We start from the raw sequence: 20,384 nt of genomic DNA, 5'->3' as shown, positions 1-20,384 counted from the left end.
CAACCCTTGTTCGAGTAAACTGAGAGGCCACAAATAAATGCATTCTTACATTCTAGCACCAAGTTTCATATTCTGTGCCAACAGGAAGCACATCACGAATGGAGTGATCCTGTCAACACGCGCACGATCCACAGCCTGCTGACGATGAGCTCAAGCAACAGCCAACACACATCCAGACCAATCAGCACCAAAGAAACAAAAACGAAAAGGTAAGAACTAATTCATGATCACATGAAACAAAACTTCACATCTTGATGCACGAAAAAAAAAAAAAAGATGGCTCATAATGTCAATATAACAATTTGTCGAGTGTCGTCGCTTACTCCCAAGCAAGCAAGTATAAACAATTTTTGTGACACACAGAGAGCCTTACCAATTAGAACAATGTACTATCTCAGAGTAGGGAACAATCTTAAAAGCCAAGACCATTTTGTGCACTAAGCTTGCAAGAGATCAACTCAGAAAATGACGGATGACAAAGATTAACGAAAGGTTGTGCACAGTGAGAAAGTTTTCACAAACATTTGTTAATCACTGTAACGTGTACAGCTAGGCCAAATGCGACTGCATCAAAGCAACAACCCCTGGCAAAAAATGAGCTGCCCCTCTTGCTTAGTGCTGAATAAATTACATGAGAGTAATGTTCATATTTCTTCCTCATATTTCCACTAACAAGCAAATCAATGCAAACTCCTCACACCTAACGTCAGCTGAAGCCAGCATTAGACAGAAGCTCCTTCAAAAAGCATGAAATTGGAATGCGTATTGGAACAAGGCTCACCACAGGCCAGAGGTACGTGCCCAACCTTTCCCTCGTGCATCAGGAATATACGTTCAGAACAGCACGTGAAAATCTGTATCAGTTGCATCACAGCACCACGCTTTTGTTGTTGCCGTCGCTATCACTGTACGCAAAGAGCATCGTCCAACACCGTTGCCAAAAGGCACTTGCGTTTTCTGGGCATCTGTGCTCACAGTGCAACAGACCAAATATTTACACTCCAAACAAGCACTTTAAACGGAGTGTGACACATCCACAACCGCAACAAACACAACTACAAAAAGCAAAAATGCTGTCGAGAAAAAAAAATAAAATAAAACCAACCCAACGAAGATGCTTGAAGATGCGGTGAGCACAACCGAAGCCATAACCCAGCAACCCCAATCCTCTGGTTAAAAGCTAGTTCCTGGTCAGATTAAAAAGTAACTGACAAATTAGGAACACCATAGATGGGTCACACACACTCAGCACTCCCGCCAACAAGATGACCAGCTGTGTGCCAGGCATTTTCAAGACCAAAACTTGACAGGTAATGCAAAACTAACACAACAGCAACAAGAACACTACCCACAGGCAGACCTTAGCATTTCACACCAGTTGCAATCACCAATGAACGGAACATGATATTGCAATGGGTGTGTGTATCCGTCACTGCTGCAATCTGTCTGCGCACTCGTGAAACATACATGCTTTGGGGAGTGCTAAAAAGACATGCTTAGCCCACGCAAGCGCTTATATGTAAGACCATCATCGGCTGAAAAGCCCCCAACAAACAGCTTTGAACAGACTGTGCACACGAACGACCAGGCTTCCTTTTTTGATGATTGTACACGCAATACTGACAACAAGAACCACAAACAGCAGAAAAACCTACACCAAACAAGCAAAAATCGTGCCAGCAACAAAAGCAGATCTCGAAATTAGCAACTCTGTCTGCAAAAATAGCAGCCTATCTTAACCTCAAGCTCTCAGAGTTCTCAAACTAGGTGCCCTCTGTCAAAGCGCCGCTAATTAAGGGAAGTGAGCGTAACATATCAAACTTAATACGCTTGGGGAAAGCTAGAGCAGTTAAAAGCAACTAAAAGGACCGAGATGAAAGGCTAACAAGAAGGGCTAACAAAAAGCAGGAGCAAAATGTGATCTAAACACAAGGTGAATAGAAATGGCAAGATTTCCACATTAGGTAGGCCAAATGTCAACGAACACAAAACAATGCAACTGTCAGCTCAAACAAGAACACCCCGAAAGACAGCTTTTCCGTTATTGTCGTCTTTGTTCTTTGGCGCCGTTTCCTCATGTGTCATAACCACATCTTCTGCCCCAAAATTCCTAGCTAATAACACGCTTGGAAGAAAAAAATACAACCAAAAAGACTCATTCTACTGAAATATCAGACATGAAAAATAAATATGTGCAACATTTCACAACCTGATGGTAAAATCATGTTTATGGAATACTCTGAATAACAAGTTTGTACATAAGTGATTTGGTGACCAATAAATTAGAATGCGAAGTGAAAAAAAAAAAGTAAACATGGTTAGGGACAGATGTTCGGTAGGCACTTAAAGAGGGGCCGGTATATATTATAACGATGCTCTAATTGATTCCATTACCACATCTGTATTTCCTGCCCTCTGCCGCAGGCCAAAGCAATGACGTGCACTGTTAAGATTGCTGTTACTGGCCCAAGTGCAGCGAATACAAAAATGGAATGCAATTATTACATCATACCACCCGAGCTTTTCATGATAAATGCTAAATTATTGTTTTGCGCAGGAAAAATTAAACCGAGCTACGGAAAAGATAAAAGCGCTCGAGAACCCTGTGGTGTCCACGGCTTTACTCCATGAAAAGCGAATATCTCCTGAAAAGCTGACAGCCATGATAAGCCCGCAGACAGAATGTGCTCGTAGTTTATGACCTGGACGAAAGTGCCCTTCACCTACTCAGCAGCTTTCTATTTGAAAGCCAGCTTCTAGTATTTCTAAAATGTAAGCACGAACCAATAAACACTGAAGCATTCTTGTTGCTGCGATAAAAATAAATAGGGCAAGAGAGAACTAGGGAAGTAAAGAAAACAATGCAGAAGCAGCAAGAAGCTAATGCAATGGCAGCACGTGTATTTATACAGGCACTTACTTTAGTAATATGAAGCAGTAATAAGCAAAAGCTATGCGATATACCAACAGGTAAGAATTGGATGCAAAAAAAAAATGGACGGTATAATACACGGGCATGTCGCATGCAATCACTGAACCCCGTGATGCAACGTTGACACATCACAGATTTTTGTTTCATCCTTAAAACAAGAGTCACACCAGTCGACCACATGGATGAATGCAGAAACGCAAATGAGCTGAGTATTTCTGGCTTACACAACCTATTACCCTTGACCAAGCTGTGCCTGGGTGTTAAGCAGCGAAAGCTCACTTTGAGGCCCCCTGCCTGGAGAGTCCTGTTTGAACACCTTCCCAAATGACAGAAAAGATTCAAGGGATGGAGGTGAAAGTACGGATGTCCACTAATCACATCACATCGCCAATTTCTCTTAGCAGTGTGCGTCTTGCCACAGCTCAATGTTAAACCTATGTTAAACCTACAGCGATGCTGTTCTGCATAGCATACATCAACTACCCTGTGACCACTATGACAATGAAATAACGTCCTCCAAATCGGGTCTCTCAGAGATACGAAGATGAGGATATGGGAGGATGAAATACTGCCAGCTAGGATTACGGAAAGCCCATGATTTTCACACCCCACTTCCATAGTGCAGTGGAAGTTAACAGAGCCTATGGTTATATAACTCCTTGAATGCCGAGTCAGCCAATGATGAAGGTAGTAGTAATCACTTCCATCTCCCTTAAGCAACAAGCTTATCACGATCTCCATCCAAACCAAGAATGATGTGACTGGAAGCTGTCATTGGAAACAGATCCGAAGGTCACCTCTTAGCCTGAAATGCATTGATTATCTTGTAATGGCTGTATAGCTAACAGCCTCATGATCAAGCAGAACTATGTATAAAAAAATAGAATCCTCAATGAACAAGCTCAAGAAACTCTGCTGGGATGCCAGCTGCTAAAAAAAAAAAAAAAAAAAAGCCCAGACTGTTTAAAAGCACAACAAATGCAGGATCAACAGCATCACAAGCTGCTCCCAACTGGTAACAACTTCCCATCTTGGGGTAAGCAGAGTGATTTTCTCCCGTTTTAATACTACGGGCATGAAGGATTGCCGGCACCACTTCTCTCATTTTAATACAAGGAGAATAAGGATTGCTCCCACCGGTATCGCTCCTCTTGTTCTGGTAATAGGGGCATGACAGATTCCTCTGACCGTATCACTTCTCCCGTTTTGATACGGGAGCATTAGGATTGCTCTGACCGGTATCGCTTCTTTTTTTTTTATAATGGAGGCACAATGGGTTGCCGTTTTGATACTGGGAGCATGAAGATTTGCTCTGACCGCCATAACTTCTTCCATTTTGATACAAGGAGCATAAAGGATTGCTCTGACCGGTATCACTCTCCTGTTTTGATACGAGAAGCCCATAGGATTGCTCTGACCATTATCGCTCCTGTTTCGATAATGGCGGCATGACGGTCTCTGACCGCTACCAATTCTGCCATTTTGTTACAAGGGGCATAAAGGATTGCTCTGACCGGTATCGTTTTCCTATTTTGACACTGGGTCATGAAGTATTACTCTGACCGGTATTGTTGCTCCCATTTTGACACTAGAGGCGTGACGAATTGCTCTGAGCAGTATCACGCTGGTACGGTAGCACTAGAGAGAAAGCTGCCCTTCAAAATGTAACAGTAGGTAGGAACCGCAACCAAAAATACTGTGTGCAGCCTTCTGTAAAATCATTTGTTTATTTAATTAGCTATCAATTATGACAGCTAATTAGGTAAACCAAAATATTTTGCAGCATATGTAGCACATTTTGGGAAAAGATATACTAGAGCTCATTCAGATGGAACACATCACCAGTATCATGATATGAGCAAGCGCATCTGCGAATGCAGCATCAAATCAAAGTGCTAAGTGAGATCACGCTCACAATTTCAACGGAATCTCTGCAGCGAGTTTCACAATGGCAGAAAGTAGCCAAAATAATGTGGTATTGCACAATGCCACTGCACACGTAACCGCAGGGTTGAAATGCTTGAACATTTAAGTGGTATACTTGGCAGAAGACTTGGCTGGGAAATGGGCCCTGTGTATCAAAGGTAAGGCAAGCGTAGAGCAAATATTGCACATGACATGCATCCAAGCATTCTGTGTTGTAAAAATGTTTAGCTAAGGCACATCTGTAATAGAACATGTGCAGTAACTGCACTATAGTCGGACACAGTACAAGAACAAGGAAGCCCCAAAGTCCTTCACAGGAAGCTTCCCAAACCAGCAGCATCTGGTCCGCTCTATAATGTCGTGGCAAACCACCTTGCCCTACTAGCATGCACCTCCTGGTAGCTGGCACAGCAGCGAGATAGACGGCCACGTAACGACACTAGGTTGACGCCATTAACTGGGTCGGCCTACCCGAAGGAGCATCTGCCAATTCATACTTGAGTTGTACTCCATTACACGTGACCGAAGTCACTGTAAAAGGTGTAGATTCTTTTAAAAGAATCCGTGTTATGAAATAAAACAACCAGACTGAGATAGCCAGCAGCGCTCATCACCAATAACTGCTTCTGCTGTAGCCTATATGCAAGTGAGCAGCAGGCTTGAACCTCTGCTACAAGAAAGTGACCAGTCTGTACCAGTCAGGCAGACAAAAAAAGCCCCCTGCCCCATCCACTTAGGACACAGCACAGTAAATTAACAGCAGCTGTTTTTCTGTTCATCTGAGTGCTCTCCAGTGAACCAGCAGATTCTTATTAATCTTTAGCTGCAACCAAAACAATGAATAGTCAGGATGATTAACAAGATATCTGATGGCCACAGCTGTCCCCACACTATGGGCACTTGCCAAGTGTTTGGCCAGCAGCCTGTGGCTGTTTCCAAAGTATGAGCTAAGCTCGCTGTCCGTACTTCGCAAATGTGTGAAGGCTACAGCAGGGTCGCAGTGCGCAGGTTGCCTCGGAGCACCGTGTCCATGGCGACCTGGAAGACCACCTGGACGTTGCTGGTGTCGGTGGCGGTGGTGAAGTGTGGGTAGACCACCTTGCCTGGGTCCCGGTTGCGGCTCTGGAACTTGTGCTGGATGAAGAGTGCCCCACTGTCCACGTCGTGGTCGGCACCTGAAATGGGGGGAAGCACATGGTTGCACGCTGTGAGCACGTTCTCCTGGGTTGCACGAGCAATGTCACCTGGCCAAGGGTACAGCTTAAAGAACATCTGGTGTTATGCGAAGGTATACAGCTTCCCACTGCCTTCATACTACCTTCACAATTCGTTCGCACTTCCTTTACAATACCGTTACGGTTCTTCACAGTACCTAAGCAAACTTCATAGTACTTTTATGCCATTTTAGTTCTGTTGCTCAATTTTGAATCCCTTACAGCCTTTACTATGTCACTGAATTATGCGAATGATGAACCAACGGCTTTAGAGAAACCTTCAACATTAAGTGTGTGAATGCTACATCAACCCACAGGCGGCACAGCAAAGTTTCTTCGCGTCGGGGTAGGCCAGGTGGCATGGCATGGCAAACAGCCCTGCATGTACAAACTGTGGATGCGACAAATCTATAGGCCACATTCTTTGTGAGTGCCCGATATACAGTGAGGAAAGGCAGTGTCTGTGCCGTATGCTGGAGCATCTAGATGGACGCCCATTGAGTGAAACTAAGATTTTAGGTCCCTGGCCACGGCGATCGTCTGCGGTGAAGGCCTCTCAGGCACTGCTCCGCTTTACGAGAACCACAGGCCTAATCGAAAGACTATGAGTTTGCTATGACATGACTGTGACGTGATGTGATGTGGCGTGTCTGTTATGTGACTGTACTAACTTCAACTATTCCTCTCACAACTTTTATATCCACTCATCCCCTTCCCCCAGTGCAGGGTAGCAAACCGGTTGCTTTTACTGGTTAACCTCCCTGCCTTTCCTCCTCATCTTCCTCCTCCTCCAACATGAAGTGCAACTACAGTGAAAGGATAAACACAGTAAGCATCCAACCAAGCACAGCTGTACAGATACTATGAGTTCAAGCTATACAACTTCCGTTAACCTTTAAGAGGTCTAGAGAGTTGCCTCATTTGGGTCCCAAACCACCACTGTATTTCACTGTGACTGGCTTCAATATTATTTTAGCTCTTCAGCCATTAGCAGTGGTGAGTTATGATGAATGTCATAAAAGGGGACTATGCAAACAGTGTTATTTGCTGGCTGAAGTGTCAAGGCTGGGCATCGGCAATCACACCAAAACAAAAATACAAATGGTAAACGGTGGGGCTTCATAAGATTAGAAACACACTGGCTATGAAGGATGTCTTGGTTAACACAGTATGCAGACCATTTTTGTATTTCACATTCACCGTAAATATGACCGCTAAGACTAGGATCAAAACCGTCGCCTTGGAATCAGCACCTGAGCACCAAAGCCACTGACCACCATGGCAACCTCAGCAAAATGTGGTTCAATGACTTGTGCATGTTTCTGTACTTTCCCATGTGCTGTAGTAAACATTTCAAATATATGATGCATCTTGCAATTCTCTCTGTGTTCGTTAGCCCCCATGGTGCCGACTGCATTATTGTGCAATCTGCTCTCTCTCATCCTTTTCTATTTTTGCCCCAAAACCAACCAGTGCAGATCAACAAGATGAGCTGCTGACCTTTGTAGTCTGGCATGTAGTACCGCAAGTGGCGGTCCGAGTAGAGGATCTTCTCCCGGAACAGGTCCAGCTTGTTGAGAAACAGAATCTGCAGCGCAGGAGGTGGGAATAAAAAAAAAAAGAGGAAAAAAAAAAAAAAGAAAACGGCCGTGGTTTAGCTTCGGTTAAACCTAATGTGAAGCAATAGCTCCAGCTGCCTCTATATAAACTCAAGACTGATGTCAGCAATCATGTCTCGCCAAGCAGCTGGTCAAGCGTTAAGCTACTTCCCACATGAGTTGACCTTTGACCATTAACTATGACCTTGACCTTTGGTGGGAACATAGCTACCCAAAGTAGTTGTGGGTTTAGTTCAAACTTGACCTCGCAGCTGTTCGAAGGTCATAGGAAGCACACAGTTACCTTGGCTTTACCTCTCGTAGTGAAGCTATCGCTTTAAAAAATAAAAAATAAAAAGAGTAATCAAGTTTACCGTTTGACAAAATGTGCAGGCAATAAATAATGAAGAGGACACCAAATACAAACTTTGCAGGCATGAATTCACGCAAGCACTGAAATGAGCACCCTCAGAACTAATTGCTGGCTAGTTGCAATTTGATCCAGAGAGCACATGAAAGCTAGCTATGAAACTGTTTTGATTTACACAGACGTGGATAGGTCCATAAACACATGGGGGGTGTATTCTGCTGCCAACTACCAATGAAATAACAGAGAGAAACTCTGATCGGTTATATTTATCTGAGCACAATAATAAGACACTCTTTTTTGATTCCACTTCAACAAAGAGTCGCTGCTGCCTCTCAGGCTAGACCAGAGAATGCATGCAGTACACATTCACATGCAACGCAGCACAGGCACACACAAAAGAGAACACAACACCCTTCTTCTCCCAAACCACTAAATTTATCCCGGTCATTGTTTTCTGTGTATAATTCACGACAAAGCGAGCACTCACACAGCGAGTGTTACAAAAGGCTAAACCGCAGCACAACAAAGAAGAGACACCAGCGACGCGAATAAGGCATTCAATGCATTCCCATTTTTCCTGCTACCCCACAACAGCAATGCCATAAAAACGACAGCGTCAACGCTCACAAGACGAAATAAGTATGGACAGCACAGTGCAAACAGTGGGGCACCAACCATGGAGGTGTCTGTGAAGAACATGTTGTTGCAGATGGATGAAAACAGCTTGAGGCTCTCGTGCAGCCGGTTCTGGAACAACAAAGCAATCCACATGACACACGTGTGTCAGAAAGACAGGTCTGAAAGCTAGAAAAACCAGCACACATTCCGTAGATTTACGAGGGCAAGCACACAGTCAGCATCAAATAAAGTGTTGAAATGACATTTGCAAAGCGATGTGGAAGCGTTCTAGTGATGTAGGTCTTGAAAACCTGGTGGGCTATTCCGAATGTATCCCAGCTGCACCAATTACTTTGACGATATCAGGCTTCAGGCAACACTACTTCTGAGCAGCTTCTGCGTAGTATTTACTTTTGTAGCCGGCAGCACAGTCAACGATAAAAATTTACGAGATGCGTGTGCTTGGGGAAAAATTGTTGCCCCCCGATTTGCCTATCCGTGACTCCAAGAAAGTCTCCCTAATACCCACAGGCTTTTCAAGTGACTGACTTCTGCGACAGTTCCGAAATAAATGTTTTTTTTTCTTCTGCATTCCCACCCAATTTGGACTTCTTGCTCTCCACTGAACATGCCTGAGCAGTTCACCTGACTGCTTGCAGGTGGCGCAGTGTACTCTTTGAATTCAGACCACGGGATGTGCTCATCTTTCCTATACAACGATCTGCTGGGAAGTTCACTAAGTGCCAGCCACTCACCACAGTGGGATCTTCCTGGAGGGTCATGTCGTAGCCGCTCAGGGCCACGACATAGAGCACTGCCTTTACGTCATCAAAGCACTGAATCCACTTGCGCCGCTCGGACCGCTGGCCACCCACGTCAAACATCCTGCACACACCATACACGCATGTCATGGTTGAAGAATAATAAAATGCCAATAATGAGGCCTAATTTGGCTAGCAACAAGGATGACAACATGAGCCAGGCTGTCAATGACCTCCAGGTGGAGAGGTACACGGTTGGTGATCCCTCTGATAGGAGGAGAAATCTCTCAGCTGCCAAAACATCACTATTTTGGAAGCACACAGCTTTTTCACAAGGTACTATAGACATAAAAAGAAAAAGCAAAAACTGGCAAGAAGACTTTGCTGCTGTAGAAAAGATTCAAATGCAAACAGCTAGCCTAATGGAAATGGGTCATCGGAGACAGTTTCCACCAAGGGTGTCTGAATAAAAAGATTCCAACATGACTTGAGCCCTCATCAATTAGCACCAAATGTAGAATCCAAACTGAAAATGGATACCAATACTGCGTGTGAAGCACTCGGAGACGAGCAAGCAAAATAGCATGACCAGTGTACACTATAAAAAATCCTCCCCTGTTTGCTTCTCAGTAGGACAGTCATTCCTTTTATCAATAATACACAGCCTAGAAATCATTGAGGGCATACATGACAGCTTAGACGCAAGGCAGAAGCTTAAAGAAAAAAAAAGAAAGGGTACATGGTGGCATTTTGGCTGTCTTAAAGACATTCTCCTCAAGAATTACTCTGTACCACTGTTACCAGAGCATACACATACAAAAGAACCTCTATGTTAAGAATCTCACAGGATTGCAAAATATGCCCACACAACCAAAATTCATATTCCTACAAAAAAAAAAAAAGAAAATTAAAATCTGTATCTAATAGGAGAGCAAATCGATTCATGCAGATCTGTGTACGGCTGACAAGATTTTTTAAACTATGGCTCGGTTCAGCCACTACTGCTCAAGATGCGAAGTGTATGACTTGTGACTGCGACGCCACCTTTTGGAGGTGCACACCGCATGCCTGGCAAACGTGATGCTGACACTATACAGGCTTGCCTGCCACCACTCACTGCTTGCAGTGCGTACTGCAGGATGGCGATCGCGCGTCAACTGCGTATCAGCAGCACGCGCACATGTGACTCCGTGTGCTCATAGAGTGTGTTTGAAACATCTGAAATGGCCCACAATGCATTCTGGCCAAGGAAGTTTACGAATTCATATCATCCTGAAATCTGTCTGAAGTGCACCTGTATCGCCGAGATTTAACTATAGCACGCACACTTTGGGAGTTGACCTGCAGCACAATATGCAGCAAAGTAAAAGTAGACGTGTGTTTACATTTCTAGCAGCAGGGAACCACAACGCACAATCATGCGATAGCATAGCCTGCTCCACCATTCGTTTAGAGATAAAGGTTTATGCTGAAGGAGGCTCCGTAGCATCAAGCTACCATAGATCTTTTAGTACCACTTTATGAGTAGAGCCTGCAAGCATATGCAGATATATGTCTACCAATCAAGAAATGCTGTGAAAGAAAATGTGAATTACATTACACAGCAAATTTTTTAACTAAACGCTGTGTTGACCTACAGAACTATGCAAGCACACCCATACTGCCAGTGAGAGTTCGCACGAAAAATCGTACCCCTTGGAACCAGTTAGCATCAGTCCAGTGACCTAGCCTGGGAGGTTTTTAGAATCAATGGATCTGAGCCCTGCAGACCATGTATGCAAAGCTAATTATTTGGAGGTTGAATTTTTTGACTGGCTATCCCATTTAAATTCACAATTCAAATGCTTGTACGCCCGTAGCTCCTAACACAGCTTTCCTTCCGAGCGTGATGACGAAAACAGTGCTATCCACCGGACTATGTGCAGCGCGACTGCCACCCACCTGAAGACAATATCGTCGATCTTGAAGTGGGTCTCGATGATGCCATTGGTGCGCACACGAGCCCTCAGCACGTCCCTTGGCGTAGGCATGTACTTCTCCGAGCAGATGCGGTCCATGTTCTCAAACAGACTGCAGAACGAGGGGGGCCATGGTGAGGAAATTCCCCGTGCCACTAAACCCCTTCATCACTTTGCTCGCAGTTTCACCACAAAGCAATGACAGCACGCCTGTTCGCTACTCGAACTTTCGAGGTAAGCAAAGCAACCTCTGCTCATATCATGCTGATCTGAAGAACAGTTAAAAGCCATGGATGCTAAAGAATGTATGTGCGGGCAATAAGAGATCTCTACTGCAGTCTGCACGGACAGGCAAGATCCCTGTCCCTGTCACCACATAACTCCTCACCTATGCACATTCAACCAGCCAGACATGATAATCATTCCATCTTAACTGACATAAAAAGTACTGATCAGCCACAAAATGTAGTCATGCCAGAGAAGGAGACAGGTTCACCAGGACAAGGTTTAATACAATAAAACCTGATCATTTCGATCCTCACTAATTTGGGAGCTTGTATCAGGAGGAGCTTGTTCTACTTAAGTTGAGGAGAAATCAGAGGACATGGAACGAAAAATGGTAGGGGTAAGATTAAGAGATAAGAAACGCGCAGAGTGGGTCAAAGAAATAACTCAAGTTACTGACATTCTAGTTGCAATTGAGAAAAAGAAATGGGCATGGGCAGGACATGTAGTGCCACAAGAGGATAAACGATGGTTGCTTAGGATAATAAACTGAATACCGAGGGAAGGAAAGCGTAGCAGGGGACGGCAGAAAGTTAGGTGGGCGGATGAGGTTAAGAAGGGGTCAAGTGGATGCAGCTCACACAAGACCGGGTTAATTGGAGGAATATGGGAGGGGCCTTCGCCCTGCAGTGGGTATAGTCAGGCTGATGATGATGACATAATTTAGACTGTCACTGGATTCCCATGAAATCCCCATTCAAGTCAATGAAGTTGAAAGCTCATTTATGTAGATGCTTTGCGCCACCATCAGTTAATATGGTACCACTCACAAAGTGGCGCAGTATTGAGATATCACCTGCTTGACAAACTAACGTCCAAATATTCAACCTAGAGTTTGAACTGCATGTTACATTGTTTCCCGTGCCCCAGTGATATGCGAGCAATGATAGCCGTGTTGACAGTCAACAAGCCGACAGGGTGTCTGGCTACAGTTTCATTTCCAGGCCTTTGTCGCCAGCCGGTGGTGACAGCGGCTATCAACTGCATAGATCAGCCTGACAGATGAGCTTATAGCTGCACATCATTTAGAAATATAATTGCCTACTAGCTGATAATATTTTTATTGTTTTTATGTGTGCTTTCCTCACTTCCACCTGAGCACCAGAGAGAGAGAGAGAAAGCCCTGTTATGTGCAACCTACATGTGTGGCTGTACTTTCCTTGCATAATGCCAACATAAAAAGTTAAAAAGTTTCGTTTTTCTGCTCAGACGCTGTTGACAGTAAGCAATGACTGGTTTCTACAGGGTCAAAACTCTGCCAATTCACACTGGAAAAACTCTGTGCCTTGCGACACTCACTAGAGCGCTGAGTCGTTGAGCTCATACTCAAAGCCCCGGGCGACGGCCAGCCGGACCCCCTTGTCGTTCCAGAGGTTCTTGAGGGCAGAGCCCACAAAGGGCAGCATGGTCATGCTCTCGTCAAAGCAGCACTGGCAGCTCAGCACCGTCTGGGCATACATCTGCGACAAAGAACAGGAGATGAGATAGGATTTCTGCTTAAGCCCTTCCGAGAGCCAATTTACATGTCACTCACTGGTCGCCTAAATAGAACCCAAACCTGAAGTGCACACAAAAATGCAAATGACACAGAAACATTTCTGTCCAATTTCTCACAGTTCGGATGTGAGGTTCGTACTACTGAGGTTCAACTGCACACTGACCTGAAAATAGCATCTGACGATGAAGCTGGCTAACACTACTCCCATAATGCAACAAATAACCACACCTCATTTCCTCATAATCAAACACACACTGCTCCAATTCACTATGTGCGCTTGGCAAAAATTATGCGCACAAGTGAAAAGCACAGACTGAAGATTGTATTCTTGATGCCAGGTTGTAGATAAGCTTAGCTATTTTCATGCAAATTATTTTGTAATATCATTGATTTCAATACACCTGGGATCGACTGTACTAATCAAGCTTCTTCTGTCCAAGTTGCCACACCCCCACAGCCATACCCTGTAGGTGCACCACACCAGAAAGTCCCCATTCCGGCTGGGCTACCTGCCATTCACTGAATGTAAATATACCTTTTTCTTTTTCCTGGTTGCCGAGAATGGCGTGGGTTATGGTGGCCCCATTTCAACAGCTGCACATCAACGAAGGCATTGCAATGAGTTGCTTGGCAAAATGCATATGTGCCATAAGCTATTAAGTCACTGATTAGCCTCAGGTAACTAAAACAATCCAGAGACCTCTACTGCAATATGCTCTGTGGCCTATGGTGCCCCTTACAGCGCCTCAAGTGACATTTTAGAAAATTCGGTGCTAAACAGAGAAGCAGGGTGCCACTCCTAACAACAAAAGCAGATGGAAAAGCACAAACTTCTCAAAACTAACCGTTTAATGCAGTAACAAGCCAAGACCGCCCAAGACAAATCTCTAGGTGGCCCACAATTTCAACAAGAAACGAGACGACGGTACAGTGAACTAGAATATACAGGGTAACAGACAGGAGTCTCATTGTTCTGAAAGAACGTCGTTTGTTTTCGCCCCGATTTCAAGCGAGAGCGGTTGCCAGAAACCTATGAATTACAATGGTGCTTGAGCGGCTGCATTTTTTTCTCTAAATACTGCTTTGTATTACGCACCATGCAAGAGAAACAAAATAAGTTATCAATTTTGTTGTAGCTGTACTGAGAAACACCTTGCAGTACATTCAAAAGTGTCCCAGGAGTGGCTGACAGCAGCGTCGCCGCTCCATTTTCTATTTGCGAGGACAAGTGCCCTATGGGACATGGCTGCCCTCTGCTACGCTGTATATTATAGTTCAATGTAACGGCAATGTGTGGAGGAGTTGTTGCAGATCTCATTCTTTTGTTCTGGTGCTGCTTGTTGGCATAACAAAGCATTTTTTTTTTTTTTTAAACAGTGTTCCAGCAAGCAGAATACAGCTGTGAGTGCTTTTTCTTTTCTTTTCTTTTTTTTTTTTTCTATGTACAGTATTTTGTGCCTCTAAAGTTTCTGCTGGCTAGGCTACACACTCGGCCAGCAAAGTGCATTCTGTGAACGCACTCCTCCTGGAGTGCACTCTCCTCCTGCGAGTGACATTCCCCTCATGCCATTTAGCATTGCCACAGTGCATATATGGTGAGCGTCTTGCCCGTTTGGCAGGGGTATTGGTGTAGCTCGTTTCCAGTACACTGCCACACAAGCACAAACAGACTGCCCCGAGACGCTACACAGGGCAAAAGACAACCTTTGAACAGTGCTCGCGTACAGTGCACACAAACAGGCAGCGCACTAACAAGAGGCAGAGAGAGCAGCCCACCTTGTTCTTGGGATTCTCGAGGTTGATTCTCAGGATCCCCATGCCCGTCAGGACGTACTTCATTGAGCCCAGCAGGTTGTCCAGCACCGTTGGCTGTGTGGCATCATTGCGGAAGGGCACACAGTTAGGCACCAGTGGGTGCAGAGTCAGCAGCTATAAAGAACTAAGCCTTTGCAGCTGTCAGCTTTATCTCCAACACCTGGCAAATTTAGTTTACGCTCAAGCAAGACACAGCTGCACACGGCTTCACATGCTTCCTTTATTGGCAAAAGGTTTTCTTTTTTTCCGTTAAAGACACGAGAACTTTGGGGTTTATTGCACTGAGTATTGAATACAAGTGAGGCCTTCCAGTGAAAAGGCAAGGTGCTTTTAAAATAGCTATGTTTTCTTTTCTCTACTCTTTTGCGACAACACTTGTTTTATCCTACACATACCCAATCTATGATAAGACGTAAAGCCCAGAGAGCGCCCATAAAAAGTTGCACGGGAATTTCAGTTTCAGTGAGAAGTCTGGTAACTCACCCGGAAACTGCGCAGTTCTTCATCTGAGAAGCCCTCGCTGTGGATGATCTTCATCTGCTTCACGATGGTGCTCTTGCCGCTCTCCCCGGCCCCTGTTCACCACCACAGAGATTGGAGTTCATTATGCGAAGCCAAGTCTCGCACCGTGTCAGACGACTATAATTAGGTCTGGGACAGCATTCACACGTCTCTCGCTTTCTTTCTTTCTTTTTTTTTTTTTTCCAGAAATGGAGACAGTGAGAGCAGTAATAGCAACTCTATGCAACGACATGCCTAGAATATGTGCTGAGTGCGCAGGTACCTCCTATAGTCTGTGGTCGTAAAACCCTGCATTTTTAAATCTGCGTACTTCCCTCACCCTTTAATGTGCAGAACAGCTGTGAGACAGGCCAGTGGACGAGTAGCAATCAGAGCTAGGCAAGTAATGTCTGAAGAAATGCACAGCTCTGCACTCAAGCACCAGAATTTGCCAAGCAGCAGTTAAAGAAAGAATGTGGTGTCCGTATCATCACAACAAGTACATATACTACATACATTGCACTCCATTTACTATACAAGCTACTTGACACAGCTCCATTATTACAGCACATACAGCCAACAGACTGCCATTTCGTCAAGAAAAAACCAGCAGGTCTGCTGAAGTGGTAACAGCAGTGCTGGAAGCAGACTTATTTTTGTGTTCCGCTGCAAATTTTGACGCAGTCCCACTAAACTGTCACCTTAAGCTTTCAGGAGAGCTCCTTTAGAAAAACCATTCCACACGTTAAAGAAGAAACCACGACGAAGCCAAATTCAACAGGCACAAGCAATCATGCTAGCAGTTTTCCTGCCTTCTGGCTGAAACTATCAGTTATAGCAATAAACAAGCTTGGCAAGTTGACACAACCCAGGCAGCAAGCACCGCACTATGAATAAAGCTTCTCTGGGGCCAAACACTGAAGCCCCCTCGTACAGTGACATGGGGGGTGGCATCCCTTACCAAGTAGCAAGATCTTGATGACATTGCACTCCTGGCGGGCAAGCTCAGCGATCTGCCGGTCGATCTGGGCGCTGCGCAGGCGGGCCTTCCTCTCCTCATCGTCAAGACTGAGGCATCCCCCCATGCTCCATCACACTCTGCGCTGGGGCCAGGCCACAACGACACAACAGGAAAGGGACTCTCCTCTTCCACCAACAGTGAACTGCAATGCAATGAAATGAACGTGTTACAATGTGTGCCAGCAGCATTCCTCGCAACAAGTGTCAAAGTGTACTTGCTTAGGTGAAGTCTCAATGCAAGGAAACCACAATTCTTGTCAGGTCACCAAGAGTATCAATGAAGTTGAAACTCGTAAATTTGACCTTTCAAGAAGGCTAGCACAAGGTATGGGCTAAGGGCCATAAAAAAAAATGACTCATCCCTCGCTGATCTGTTCAGACTTCGGAATAGAAGAACAACTTGTTTAAGGCCCTAAGCCAGCTTTGTACGGTCAACTTTGCAACACTAGCGCAGAGAGTGAACGTGGGTGTAAAGCTCAATGCTGTGGTTGATACAAGGGCAGTGCAAAGAGGTAAACATACTGAGTTGGCTTGTGATTAAGCATGAATGTAGACTACATGGCTAGGAGCATAAAACAAACTTGCACTTTGTGTCAGTGAAATTTATGTCAACTCTACTGGCCGCTACTGGCTACTGCATGCTTGATACTAAAGTGCCATAAAAAAAGCTCCCGCTGCAAGACGAACTTTGTCTTTGACATGCATGCTAGGTGAAATGGTGACACATGCGACATTGTGATCAGATGTGACACACAAGTCACCTTCCAGTGCCTGCTATGTGCTCCTGCCATAATCAACAGCACCAAAGCCCTGGCAAACCTCTGGATGCATACAGTTTACTGCAGTGCTTTATGCAAGTACAATGCCTTTGTTTTATTGCGATATCAATAAATATGCACGTGATGCACTTCAGTTTGGGTATGAAAAGCAGGCTGTGGCTGCAACGTCTCTCTAATTTTAATCTTTTCTTGCCTAAACACCAAAATCTTCCTATTTAGTGGTAACTGCAGAATGTGGCAGTCAAATGAAAAAAGAAAAGAGAGGAAAAGAAAAAAGATGGTGACCGCCAAAGCCCTGGCAAAAAAAAAAAAAAAAAAGTAGAATGGAGGGGAGCGGGTTGACCCTTTTTAAAAAAAAAAAAGTAGAATGGAGGGGAGCAGGTTGACCCTTTTGTAATGTGCTTGCCTACACGCACTGTGGCTACCAGCAGTTCAACCCCCCCCCCCCCCCCTTTTTTTTTTTCAGGAGAGAGAGTAGAAGGAGGAAGAGATGAGAAAAAAAGAAGAGAAAGAGGAGAGAAGGAGTGCATAATGATAAGCACTAGTTTTTTTTCTTTCTCAAAAAAAAAAAAAAAAGAAAGAAAGTCGTTTTCATTCCTAGCACTGAAAACGGTAGCAGTTTGGTTCATACACTATTCCCTTTTCTATGCTAACCTGCATTACATATGCAGCTCAAGTATAATTTCCTCACAAAAAAAAAACACAGACTCAGCGGTCACAGGGCTGTCAAATAAAAACTTGAAAAATACTAAGATACATTTGTTCATAGCACCCTGGCACATTTTTTTTTTTTTTTTTTCTGTTTAATATACAAGATTTTAACTTTTATTCTTGTCACAAGCTCGCTAGGTATTGCAGAAGGTTAAAGATTTGGACGATGTGAAAGCGCCTATCTTGTTCCTTTTCCCACCCTTGTTTTTCACGCTGCTACTGTCAAGATGCCCACGCATGCTTGTATGTACGTCATTTGCCTGCGATACGCCATGTTACATGATGAACGGAGACAAGTTGTGATCCTCCTTTACCGCAGCTTGTCTCCTGCAAAACGCCAGTACTCGCGAAAATAAAAATAAATGCAATAAGATGAACTGACCGCCGGCTGACGAGAAGCCTCAACTAGCGAACTAATTCACTTCATAAAGTACCCAGATAACAGAGCCTACCTAGAGACTTTAAACTCGGCAGCAAACATATATGCCACACCGTGTGTTGCGCGATTCTACGCGATAGGCGCGGCAAATAGCAGAGGATACCCGAAAGAAACAAAGAAAAGCGCGAAAACACCCCTCCACTTTTTCAACCTGCAATCTGCCGCAGCATCGCTCAAAAAGCACGCGCCAAATCACCTGTCCCACGCCCACGTGCGAGCGATCGGGCACGGGCCGCTAAAAAGAAAAACAAAATGCCACATATGACGGAGCAACAAATCACACACTTAAACCGGCCAAGCGCAGCAACAAGCCTGAACCAAACAAACAAATCACAGAACAGCGTCCGCGGTCGGTGAGTTATGAGGGAAGTGTCAAAAGAGAAGCCGAGATCATGCGGACATCCGGGTCTTTCCGCTCTCACGCTGCACCTTCTGCACCGCTACGCTCGACTACGAGCAGGTGCGTAGCGTCGTAGCGGCCGGCCCATGTGGGAATGTCGGCGCCGTATCCGGCACGGCGCGGTCGCGCATTTTTCCAGTGCATGAAATGTGCAAATCCGACACCTGTCACAAGTAACGGCGCCGGTGTGAAAGAAGCGAATTCAACGCGCTTCGAACTGTGGCCATCAACGATGACCCAGTAGTAGCAGCACCAATCGAATGGCACAGAGCACGGCTGTATATGCGATACCGTTTCGCTGAAACAACGCCTGGTTATCAAAAAAGAACACATTTAGCTTTCGCGATGAAGACACGGAACCGCTAGATTAACGAGAACACCTTTTTCGCTGACGCAAGACCGTACATTTTTGCCGCCCGGGAGTCGGGCAGCAGCCCGGCATATGTGCAGTTGGTACCCCGGCATGCATGCTGACAAGTAGCTTTCAGTGGGAAAAGCTGTCGACCTCACAATTAATATGCGCAGCCCAATACATCGAACCGGAAAACTGCACAATGGGCCGTTTCAATTGGCTTCATGAAGAAGAATTTGGTTATATAACCTCAGGCGCAAGATAGGAAGGGTTGCCGACGAGTGGGTCAACCAGTGCCTGATAGAAGCGTCAGAAAAATAAAGACTTCGCTCAGGAAAAGTTCGCCGCAATCGCGTCTGATAAGATAGCCCGGCGCCGCTAAGTGACGCAAACGAGCACGTGGTAAGCGCAGCCAATCTCATTTCCGACAACAAAGCGAGTACAAGCGGCAGACATTTTTAAATAGACGCTGATGAGTCGCTTACGCTGTATCTGTGCTTGCACGGAGAGGTCAGTGCGAACTGAGCGAGACGGATAGACGGGTGGCGACGAATACCAGAGTCGGTGTTGGCGGTACGTTGATGGAGCTTTTTGATGCACAGCAGACACAAGCGGGTCAACGACAATGACGACGAGAGGATAACAATGCTGCGAGCACAACGTGCTCACGCGATGACTCACGTACGCACGCACAGGCTTGTTGACATTCCCAGAAGGCCTTGCGGCAAGACGCAGACGCCAGCGAAGCTTCGCTTCACCGCTGTTGTGTGTCGTCCATATCGCCATAACCACTTTGATTATGAGGATGCAAATATGCGGCGGGTTCTACAGTAACAATAGTTCGCAGGAAATCATAAATTACTCCCATCTATTGCAAAGAAATTCAAAATACCATTACCCAGCGATACAGTACTTGCACAAATTATGTGAATAAAGCCTTCTACCATGGACAAATCGCTTCAGATTGCTAGTACATCTTATATACAGTCTTATATGTGAGGTAAAGTTTAGTTACATTAAGTTGTGCGTGTGCGGGCACGCAGCAAAATAACAAGTCCGTCGAGTTTTTTTTCTTTTTTTTTTTTTCAAATTTTATGCTTGTGCTCTTTTTCTAACAATTCCGAAACGAAACACAGGTGGCGACAGCGTCAGCCAGAGCTGCCCCCGAAGGTTAGCCTTCACCACAGAACTCAATCCCTGCGATGGG

At 45.0% G+C, this 20,384-nt stretch overlaps 1 protein-coding gene across 1 annotated transcript; it reads right to left on the bottom strand.

Annotated features, from left to right (window-relative positions):
- Positions 1–263: 263 nt before the first annotated feature.
- Positions 264–19,901, bottom strand: LOC146189482 (guanine nucleotide-binding protein G(o) subunit alpha-like). The gene is made up of 10 exons (XM_084604288.1): positions 19,663–19,901; positions 16,438–16,639; positions 15,459–15,550; positions 14,937–15,029; positions 12,962–13,122; positions 11,361–11,489; positions 9,414–9,543; positions 8,716–8,787; positions 7,573–7,660; positions 264–6,033 (listed from the first exon to the last, which is right to left on the bottom strand). Exons 2-10 carry the CDS (start codon positions 16,559–16,561, stop codon positions 5,843–5,845), a joined length of 1,080 nt encoding a protein of 359 aa, XP_084460414.1. The 5' UTR covers positions 16,562–16,639; positions 19,663–19,901; the 3' UTR covers positions 264–5,842.
- Between the last annotated feature and the right edge of the window lie 483 nt (positions 19,902–20,384).

Source organism: Amblyomma maculatum, chromosome 5 (assembly GCF_055883805.1).
Source record: "Amblyomma maculatum isolate TAMU_Amacu chromosome 5, ASM5588380v1, whole genome shotgun sequence".
NCBI lineage: Eukaryota > Metazoa > Arthropoda > Arachnida > Ixodida > Ixodidae > Amblyomma > Amblyomma maculatum.
This window is presented reverse-complemented; position numbering and strand designations above follow the sequence as displayed.

Bases quoted from the DNA above. Each gene is read 5' to 3' on its own strand.
- LOC146189482 (XM_084604288.1), bottom strand. From the start codon at position 16,561: ATGGGGGGATGCCTCAGTCTTGACGATGAGGAGAGGAAGGCCCGCCTG. The intron at 11,490-12,961 runs GTGAGTGTCGCA...CTCGTTCTGCAG, and splicing joins CTCAACGACTCAGCGCTCTA to TCTGTTTGAGAACATGGACC. The intron at 8,788-9,413 runs GTGAGTGGCTGG...TTGTTGTTCCAG, and splicing joins TCCAGGAAGATCCCACTGTG to AACCGGCTGCACGAGAGCCT.